This window comes from Trachymyrmex cornetzi, unplaced genomic scaffold, assembly GCF_001594075.2.
Source record: "Trachymyrmex cornetzi isolate Tcor2-1 unplaced genomic scaffold, Tcor1.1 scaffold262, whole genome shotgun sequence".
NCBI lineage: Eukaryota > Metazoa > Arthropoda > Insecta > Hymenoptera > Formicidae > Trachymyrmex > Trachymyrmex cornetzi.
Window position 1 is genome coordinate 850,229 of NW_017297292.1, and position 10,956 is coordinate 861,184.

General features: G+C 31.9%; 1 protein-coding gene across 1 annotated transcript; it reads left to right on the forward strand.

The window, feature by feature from the left end:
* The first annotated feature begins 1,042 nt into the window (after positions 1-1,042).
* LOC108761766 (uncharacterized) lies at positions 1,043-9,150 on the forward strand. The gene is made up of 7 exons (XM_018508481.1): positions 1,043-1,822; positions 2,734-2,966; positions 3,649-3,788; positions 4,445-4,935; positions 5,267-5,500; positions 5,938-6,086; positions 9,031-9,150. Exons 1-7 carry the CDS (start codon positions 1,096-1,098, stop codon positions 9,052-9,054), a joined length of 1,998 nt encoding a protein of 665 aa, XP_018363983.1. The 5' UTR covers positions 1,043-1,095; the 3' UTR covers positions 9,055-9,150.
* The last annotated feature ends 1,806 nt before the right edge of the window (positions 9,151-10,956 follow it).

The following is a 10,956-nucleotide window of genomic DNA, read 5'->3' on the forward strand; positions in this document are numbered from 1 at the left end:
CTCATCCCACCGGTTTTCCCGATTTGTCTTCCAGGTAAAAGTCGAAAGAGCTAGCAGAAAACGAGTTCCTTTGAAATGATATATTCCTAAAGTAAATTCATTCATCTGTGCGTAAAGAGCAACCTTTGCAATTGGTCGCATCTATTGCGAGCAATTTCCCTCGAAGAACCTCGAGGCGGACGTGGTTCCTTCTTGCACTTAAAACACGGAGTAGCGAGCGCAATTCTTCTTTTAGTGTACCTTTATTTCTCTTTTCGATCTGTGGAAGAAATTTCTTAGCCATTTCAGATTCTTATATTCTTAGTAAAAGTTCAATACAGTTTCAAGAAAAAATAAAAATGATTTACAGAGAAGAAAGTATACTTATTCCCCTTAATATTCAAGTAGTTAGAGCATTAAAAAAGTATATCGATATATAATCTTATTATGATATAATCTTAATACTCTTAAAATACATATATATACATTTAAAATTAATTATACAAGATTTCTTTTCTCATAAAATTCTTCAAAAATAATCGTTCAAATAACTTTATTTTTAAAAATATCTTTATACATTTAAAAACAAGTTGGCTATATGCTTTATAATTAAACGTTTTAGATTTTCTTTCAGATCCATGATCTAAATCTTAAAAGCGATATTTTTAATAAAATAGTATTATTTCTAATAAAATAATAAAGCGATTGAAATATTAATGCATATTAAGTTTAATATGCTTTCCTGTAAAATGTAACTTATAAAATTATGATATTATATTGTATCTCGTATATAAAAAAGTCATAAGTTCGAATTCTATACTAAAAGAAGAAAAGTGTGCCAAGTATCAGACGTGTTTAACCAGACCAGTCCTACACTAGTAAAGGAAGGGTGAAAAACTGGAAAAGAAAGAGTATCATCGATCCTATATAAGACTGTCGATCTCGATCACTTACACTTGTAGCCATTACGTTCAATCTTCAATGTCACCGTTAAAATTTGCAGATACTGCGAGTTAACACGTCAATTTTTTAATTTTAAAACACATAGTCATTTATGATCAAATATAAGTCTTGGTGAGCCTTTAAAAAATCGTCGTGAAAATCGTCAGTGTGATCATGATATTTTCAAACGTGAGTGCCTTTATCTATCTTCAGACTGTCGTCATTGCCGTAATATTGATATCTGTGAGAGCGTACGATATTAAAAGAGACGGTTCTTCCAATGCGGACGTCACTTATCGTGAATCACATCCGCGAAATTTCTTTCTGAATCAACCGTTTATCGACAAAACGATCGGTCTGCAAATTTCGGCCGCTGTACCAGTGAGAGATCAAACTACTGGTCAACGAACCCTTCGCGATGTATCCTTAAAAGATCGAGCCATCTATCCATTCGGTTTAGCAATTTTTCGTCATCAACCGATCAAACAGAATTCCTTTAAGATAACATCGTTTAGAGATAAATTGTTGTACAAAGATGCAGCACTAAAGAATCGACAATTGCGTGGAGAACGGGCTCTCCTCGCAGACAATCCTCTCGAAGAACAATTGCTTACACCGGAAGAAATCTTCGAGGGACAAGCGTCGACATACGGTAGCCAAGCACCGTTTAAAGAACAGTTGTTTACAACTGAAACGCCGTTTAAAAACTTATTTCGCGGACAATTATCTTCGGCTGAACAAGCATTTCAGAAGCAAGAGGCTTCCGTCGAATCTCCATCCATCTCCAATTCGATCAAGTTTTATCGAGATAACTCTTACATTAAACCAATCGATTCGTACGAGCGATATAAAAATATACTAACTTCGTTTGACGGGAATTCTTTGATATATACAAAGTACGGTGAGTTCACAGATGTTACACAATCAAAGACATATGATAGGAATCCTTTATCTATTCTAATGCAAATTTTTTCAGAATTTTTATACGATCTGAAATGTTTTTTCAGAAATACTAAGAAAGTGTATAACTTTTCCTAGAATTTTTCATATATGTGAATTCTGAAACACTTTAAGATTTCTAAGATTTTTCATTTTATAATTTCTGGAAAGATGTTATAAGATTTAATCAGAAGTTGTGGAATAGGAAATTTCATAAATCTTTTATCTCTTAAATATTTCAGAATTCAGATGTATAAAGAATTTTAAAACAGATGTAGATTCTCGCACTTCAGAAAAGTGTTATAATTAGTATTAAAAATTAGAGAAGTTTTCTAAAAAGTTATGAAATTATTAAAAATTCTTAAATTTACATAAAAATTTTGAAAAATTCTAGAATTTATATAAAAGTTCTGAAAAATTAAATGAAAAATTTTTACAAAAATTTTTACCTTAGTAACTTTACATCAGAGAATAAATTTTTCTCCAATAAGATAAATACAATTAAATTTGTTCTCTTCTATTTTCTAATTTAACTCCCGCAAATTGTTTTGTAAACAATTCGATATTGAATTTTCTACTAAATCATTAAACAATTTGTTAGCTAAAATGTTAAACAAACTTGTCCCCTCAGAATTTTAACTTGATTACACCGCGTTAATTATTGCAGAATAATTTTCAGCTATCACATTAAATCTCTACTGATTCTTGCATATAACATCAACCCTCGAACTTAAAAATAATGAATTATCCTTTAGGGGACAATTTTGTTTCCCTCACTCGTTCAGAATAACATCGTTACATTGTTGATGTCTTGGGAATTTTTTATGGTAAACTGTATCTATGCTATTCGTATGATAATCATATTTTTCATAGATAATCATGCGCCTAAACTATCTTCGATGCTGATGGTTCCGTCTTCTGAGTATCTTCCGTTAAACGCCGAGTTGCCCAGGACGCGATCATCAATGCCTGTTATCATGCACGGACGTAATTCTGCCATGTCTTCTGTTTCCTCTGGTATGGGCGAAACTCATTCCTCAGAAGCTTCCAAGATGGAACTCGGTCCGAGATGGAACTCGCTAACGTCGATCAGCAACTATAATGCGGTGAGCAAAATCTATGACAGCTGATATTTCGATTTTACAAAGCGAGGTATTATATAATCAAAATTTAATCCTGTCCGTTGAATCTGATACTCAGCCGAAGGCAAACTTTATTTCGCCGAAAATTTTACGTATCTATCCATTTTTGCAATGAATATAGTTGCAATTGTAAATGAAAGCCATCTCGATTCTGTCAACCATATCAAGTTTTGTTACGTATACTTGTAATTAGAATAACTCGCGCAAAACGAATAAAATTTAAAAACATAATTTTATACTTAATATTATACAATTCTAATATTATGCAATTTTATTTTACTTCATGCTTATGTCAATCGTTGCAATGTTGCGTAAACATGTATTATAATACCGATTGCATATTAATTTCTACATTATGTTAATATTTCTTGGCGTATCTTATGCATATATTTTACATCCCATTTATTATTAAAGCTATTATTAAGTTAACGATATTTGTACCGATCATCTAGATACTGAGTAAACACAAGACTTGCGAATTTTCTTAAATAATTTTACATTAATAATTGCAATGTTACCTGTAATATACTATTGAATATTAAAGATTACAAAATGTATGATATGTATAAACAAGAGTAAACACACTGAAAAAATATATTACGAATCAGCGACGCGCGGAACTGATAAATGTTTGTTCTGCTTTTAGCCAGTTGACAGCTTACCAACAACCGTTCCATCAATCTCAGTTAGCACAAACCAATCCTCGATTGTAGGTCACATCTTAACAAGTTTAACAACCAAGCCCAGTTCGCCTGTCATGGCAACATCAATAGCGCCGTCCGGAAAGTACGTAATGGCTGACCGGAGCTTTATTATCCGCCGCGTTGGTTACATACAGCGTAACTGTGCAGTAAACTAAACTTGTAAAGTTAGTCAATTGCTGAACAAGAATGTCATTCACATATCATGGTGGACCTCAGGCGATCGCATAATATCATTGCAAAGTTATGCACAAAATTAATTTCAAATATATTTCAGACAATATTTATTTAGCATAATTACTTATTTTGTTTAATAATTTTTTATTGCCACAGTGTGTAAATTAAAGTAGATAAGAAAGTTATAGCTCTAACTAATTTATATATTCTTCAATTGAAGGACTCCATAAAAAAATGTTCCAACTATCATTCATAAAAAATGATATTTTAATACAAAAATGTTGCTTATACATTGGGGCTATACGTTGTTTTTATTTCCTGTAAAATTAAAAAGTACTAAATGCAATGTTCTTCTTTCAATTATGCTTTTACTGATAGTCTTTGCGAATATTCAAGCCTAACATAAATCTTGTTATTTTTTTACTAGCTTATTTTATTTCTCTCAATAATTCTCAAAATTATAGAATTATGATGCAAAATCGAGAATATAAAGAAAAACTAACCGCGTTAATTAAGCTATGAAATAATTATATTATATTAAAATTTGATTTCTCTTTGATTTAGCGTCTTTCAACCGATTTATTTTCACGCTACTAAACATGGGGCTATTACATATCCTCTTCCTTTGAGTGACAATAGCAACATGCACGCTCATACGTCTTCACATATGCCGAGGAGTCTCAAGATCAACGAACATAACATTAAATTCTTAGAGCCAGAAGCACCGAAGAACGTTGAAACCCAAAGCTCCACGTTAAACTACATTCTCCCCGAAGAGCACAAAACCGGACTGAAGGATATTCAGACCTCCTTAATAGACTACACGCTGCCCATGAAAGTTAAACACCATTGGTCTTTGCAGCAATTCTCAGAACCAGAAACATCTTCCAGCTATGCTCCGTTGTCTCTAAACTCGAAGACGAAACGCGTTTTACCGAATATACCTATCGCGCCCATTTCTTGGCCAATAGAAATTAAAAATGACGTTTCCACAACGCTGCCATTAAAACCTATAATGACGTCCAACGCGGCGACAAAGAACAAGTTACTGCTAGGTATGATATGTGTGTGTGTGTGTGTGTGTGTGTGATTATGTTTTATAATTACGTTACATAAATAGTAATAATCTAAAGCTTAATGTACATGATAAGTCAAGGCTTTATTTTTTTTCTAAACAAGATAATAATAATATCAAAGAGACAAACATGTAATTATATTATTGAGACTATGTGACTACTGTTACATTTCGTTAACTGATTTTATAAATTTATCACAAGGGGGATTATTTTGTAAATTTCTTCAATTTTGTAAGATCATAAATATTTTAGAGGAATGTTTTAATAATTAATGCGAATACTGTAGCCTTTTATTTATACTTTGTTACAGGCACACACATAGACTTACCTGTGGACTTCACAGCAAGCATACCAAACAGTCTGACTTCAAATACACCCAATAGTATATCTGGAAGCATAACTGGAGGCATATCAACGAGCATACCTGATGGCATGACGATGGACATACCTGCGAGCATACCAACTTTGAACTTTGGGCAAACTTTACATCACGTGGAACAATTACGATCAACTCAAGAGGCAAGAAATCCATGGTACCCCACAGGTATCCTAGCACTATACTCTAAGTAAGTTTTCCATCTTCGGTTTCGACCGTAACATACATTTTAACGTAACACCCTGGAATTTCTCCGAAGGTACAGTAATCCGTTAAAAGCGCTCCGGAATTTAATGGAATAGCGGAGTGATATAACGCGTTTCAATTTTGGCAAGAATTTATCTGTAAAATTCTTCAAACCTTGATATGAAAATTATAAGATGCAAATAGGAAATGTTGCACGATACTGACTCGAGATAAATTTTACCCAACATGGAAATATATTATTGCTACCATTGTTATTATTCTTTTATCGAGTTTATATATGTATATATATATATATATATATATAATAGCAATTCGTCCTGCCAATTACGTTAAGGACTCGTTTTTTCAACAACTTTTTTATGCACAGTTAAGCATAATGCAATTAACGTATTTTACAGGTTTGCAGCTGCAACTGGGAGGTTTGGACGGGATAAATTACACCTTACATACGGGTAATCCTGCCACGAGACCGATAGAACCTGGGATAGTGAAAGCGGGTTTAACTCCGCCGAAATTAGCGCAACCGCAGGTTCCCGCATTTACAAAAGTGAGTTCTCAAGGCACGATTCTGTGGTACGCGATACTCATATCGCTCGAAAGCTTTCATAATGGCGTAACATTGCTTTGGTCGTTTTTATTAGCTTCGTGCTTGTCAGTTACGAGCAATCTATCCTTTATTTCTTCTTTTCCTATCTTGTCCTATGTATCTTCATCTTCTTACGTATCACATTTTCCTTTTTTAGCATTTTATGATTTTCTTCCATTATGTTTCACTTTGCACTAACGGCACCACCGTATCGTGACACCGTACATTTCCGCGAGTAAATCAAGTAAATTGCAGTTTTTGCTATACTTTATGCTTTCGGGATAAAGCGGCCACACCTCTCGGGCGAAAGCGTGTATTAAAAGAAAGAAATTACCAGGCCGCTTCGGAGTTTGACATTAAATTTAGCGCATTTATATTTCCACACTTTTCGCTGCGCAGGAGTACTAACTCGTTAAATGAATTTATTATTCCATTTAATTGACTAAATAATTCAATCCCCGCGAGTATAAATGTCATTTGTATTTGAGTGATCATTGTATAATTATTGGATAGGGCAATAACTTTTTCCATATATTATACTTCATTTTAGAGAACGATCTGTCAAAGTTGTAATAATATCGCAGATTGAAATAATTTATCTAACTTTTCCAATCCATTTGAGATTTATTACACGTTATATAAATAATACATGTATAACTTAACGATTTACAAAAAATATTTTAAAATTTATAAATTAAAAGAACACATTTTCTATGAGTTTTAATTAACAATAAAAATTAACAAGTACAATAAATGTCCATAGATAAACATTAATTAAACGAAAACTTGTGTTCAAATTTATCGTTGCATTCATTATCATATTATTAAATGACTGGAAAAGTAAAAAGAGAAGGAAATAGTACTTACGAAATTTTTATATTATACTCTGTAAGTAATAAAATAAATATTAGAAATGCAATAAGGATTTTATTATGAAAATTTATTTTTATATGCAGACATATTTTTTCAGTCTTTTTTAATTGTTAAATTTTGTGAATGCATTGAATGTGAGTATGTAGTTCAGAATTTTATAAATGGACTATTTACAGGCAAATATATATTAAATATATTTCAATTTGGAAATTTCAATACTCTTTTCTATACACAGTAGATTCCTAATTATCATTTGGAAGTACGTCTGTTTGCTTCGGCAAATGCTATCGAATGTTGGAAGTTCGCTGGTGGAAGCTTATGAATATGGAATACGTATTCACGAAATATTAATTAGTAAACTAATTTTGTTAATCATACACGTTTGTGTCTGACAATCCTGTAGGTCTATTGATATACATAAACTCCAATCATTTAGTCAAAAGGCGAAATCAATTTATTGCACTGTTACATATTAGAACAAATTTTATTTTGCATAAATCGCGTGAAAAATATATTATAATAAATCAATTTGTAAATCGTCTGCTCAATAATGCAACTCGAAAATTTCCGAGTTTTTTTATTTATTTTTATTTTATTTGTCTGTTAATCATCGTTTCTATAATACAAAAATAATGGAAAGTCGCAATATAGTTAATATATAGAGTTTAACAAATACATAAAGAGTCACATTTCACGTAACACTTGCAAATTATTTTAATATTTTACAAAGTTTCCACGAAATTGAAATACTACATGAACTAAAACAAAATGAAAAAACAATTGAGAATTTATATAACAAGAATATTAAATTTTGTTTAGCAACACTTAGAAGTCAATCAAATACAGATATTTAAATAACATTGCGAGTTCCTCGGTACTACTTTCGGTATTACAAAAAATGATTGCGCTATTTCTTCGGCGCCAGGCGTTGAAATGTGTGTTTTCTTCAAGAATGAAAGTTTTCCGCTTTGTGCAAGAGCACAAATAAAATGTTCCGCGTACACTACGTTCAGGCGCAACGCTGCTCGTAAATCCTTCAAAAATTTAACGCGAGATACGGCCATTCCGCGTGCCGAGTGCCGCAGGTGTCGGCTTCCTTTCCGCGGGATCGTAAGGTGGAAGAAACGAAGGTAGGCAGAGAGAAATGGGGCATCTCATTCGTAGTCACCTGGGTTTCTTATTTACATTAATTACACCCGGAGAAGTTTCTATCTCAGCCAACAGAAGACAGGAGGAGGCAGCGTACCGTGCGGCCCGTTACTTGTTTTGCTACAGTGGCAATTATTTTCGCAGTCGGTAAATATGATTAATCGCGAGGGATTAAAGATGAAACAAGTCCCGACGTCGGCTGAAACAAATTGTGTTCGTTGAAATATCGACCGGCACGTGCTCACGTTTACATTGTTTACCTTTACAGAGCGTCCTCTGAGGAAGTGCATATAAAGAGAATTTAATTAAATTAATGGAAATTGCGTGAAACACATGATACACACGCGCGAATTCCAACTTGTAGGTTTGAAATGACGCATATTTGCGGGTCGCATATAGATCGAATTACATAACGTTAAATGCAATTCTATAATATCAAAGTTTAGGAGATATTTACAATAACCGTTATATTTCATCACGGTTTAATTAAATTTAATTACAGAATTTTATTTACATACATCGAAGTTGATGAAATTCCAAATACTTAATGCGAATGAAATTTAAAAATAATAAATCACAACGTGATAAGTAATGTGGTAAAAAACAAAATACACTGTAACATGACTTGTTTAAATATTTTCATAATTTATTTCATAGCTTTCGTAATTTTATAACTTTTATTGTACAAAAAATTGCACATTTGATATGTTTCTCTTTGTTTTCAAATAATTGAGACTTATTGTTCTTATTATTTAGAAAATTATAATTATTAAATATCGCACTACATATAAAAGATATATGATATAATTATATATAATTTTTATGTTTTTACTATATATAACTAATTTAATATATAATAGAACTTTTTACAATATTATTTCAGATTGGAGTTGGATATCATCTTTAATAGCAATCTAGGACTACTATTATTTCAAACTGCTTTGATGTACATTACATTCAAAATATTACCTATTTACATTTATGAAATTTGAGTAATTACTGTGACCAGAACAAGTAATCAAAGGTATTACATTAGAAGTGGCACATATTTTTTATTGTTATTCATAATATAATATTTAATTAGTTTTAAATATTATCCAGTGTTATCTAGTGTAAAAATCTATTTTGTTACCAGTATTTTAATGTATTATAAATGTATCAATAAAATTGATTATTTTCTGAAACCATTGCATCAATTAATTTGTTTCGTGATAATATTTAAAACATTATTATTTAAATCTATTTCTTATTCTTTTTATTTCCACATGTTAAATACATTGCGTTTGTTAAATTATAAGTTTATAATTTCTCGTAATGAAGTTGAACGTAACAATTTATTTGACTTCGCGGAAACGCTATTTTAGAATTGTCGTGATAAATATTTGATACCGATACATTAAGTTTCTTCATGTACAAACCAAGTAGAATTTGACGTGGAAAAATTATTTTAGATTTGTCTGTTCATATACAACAGATATAACGTTTTCATACCACCTGCAGTTCGTTTTTGTACTACCTTTTATTTCACTATTTATCTATTTTCGTTCGGTTTCTCTTCCTTTTGTTCATCACACGTCCAAGTACCTCGATGCTCACACGGGTATAAACGGCCAAAACCCCGGAATACCTTTTATTCCTCAAATGTCCGTAAAAGTTGGCACCAAACGATTTCGCTGCAGATTGAATTCGCTGACGGTCGTGATAGTTGGCCGCGACTATTGTCACTGCAGATTGCATTGAACCAGATCAATGTAGTCGCACGTATTGGTGGATTCGAGCCTGTAATAGCTTGAAAAAAAGATGTCACATCTAGAAGGGGAAATTACCTGAATGGAATAAAGAACTGACTTCCACAAGAACATAAATAAAAAGTAAACCGTGTGTATAACCGGCAAAATATTTTTAATATTCGCATTCAATTCAGAAATATTTTTAATCATTAAAATTAGTGTTTTAAATTTTGCTTTTTGTTAACTTTTTTATTTATATTCTCACAGAAGTGTCAGTTCTTCACAAAACACACACATTTAAACGTATAGTTATCTTTTTACAAATATATTTGATAACGCGAATTCCGACTTTAAAAAAGTAATTAATCATATTAAGTACAATTTATTATTTAAATTGAACTGAGTTTTATATTATATTTATAAATATTAAACTTTACTAAGCTGAAAGTTTCACTATGTAGTGATAGCGTAGTTTGATATAAGTATTCATATCCCAGGGGTGCGTTGCATTTTGAGTTCATCTCCACTCGAGTTGTTAAGCAATTATGCAGAATAATTGTGTGTCCAGTGTGTGTATATCTCCGTTGTTTTACGATTCATGATTTAGCCAGATAAATTTCACATTTATCCGCCACTTCCATTATTTTTCTAGCAATGAGTCGACCGACTAGAAGTCAGTTGTAAGTTTCACACTTAATTATGCTCTGGCGAGAATAATATAGGTTTATCCCGTTTTCCATTCTAGAATTTCTCCGCGCCGTAGAGTGAATAATGTACCATCGGCTTACGTTAGATTACTTCATTCGTGCATTTTATGGAGATAGCATGAGCGATTTAATTGCAAATTGGATCTGGGCTCTTTCGTTATTTTCATTATTTCATCTGTAATTGAAACTGTTGCGAAGTTCTTTTATCGTACGCATTTCCGAGTGCAGGATCGCGACTCATTTTAATACACGTGCCGTGTCGAAACTCATTAGCGATATTATTTTACACGGTATTCATTAATACTCATTATAGTAAGGACTCGTTGTGGAAACATAACTTTCACGTGCGAGCATATTTATTTACCATTTAAC

Excerpts from the sequence above, each read along its gene's own strand:
- LOC108761766 (XM_018508481.1), top strand. The coding sequence starts at position 1,096 with ATGATATTTTCAAACGTGAGTGCCTTTATCTATCTTCAGACTGTCGTC. Across the intron at positions 2,967-3,648 it reads CGATCAGCAACTATAATGCG|CCAGTTGACAGCTTACCAAC; the intron begins GTGAGCAAAATC and ends TTCTGCTTTTAG. Across the intron at positions 3,789-4,444 it reads TCAATAGCGCCGTCCGGAAA|CGTCTTTCAACCGATTTATT; the intron begins GTACGTAATGGC and ends TCTTTGATTTAG.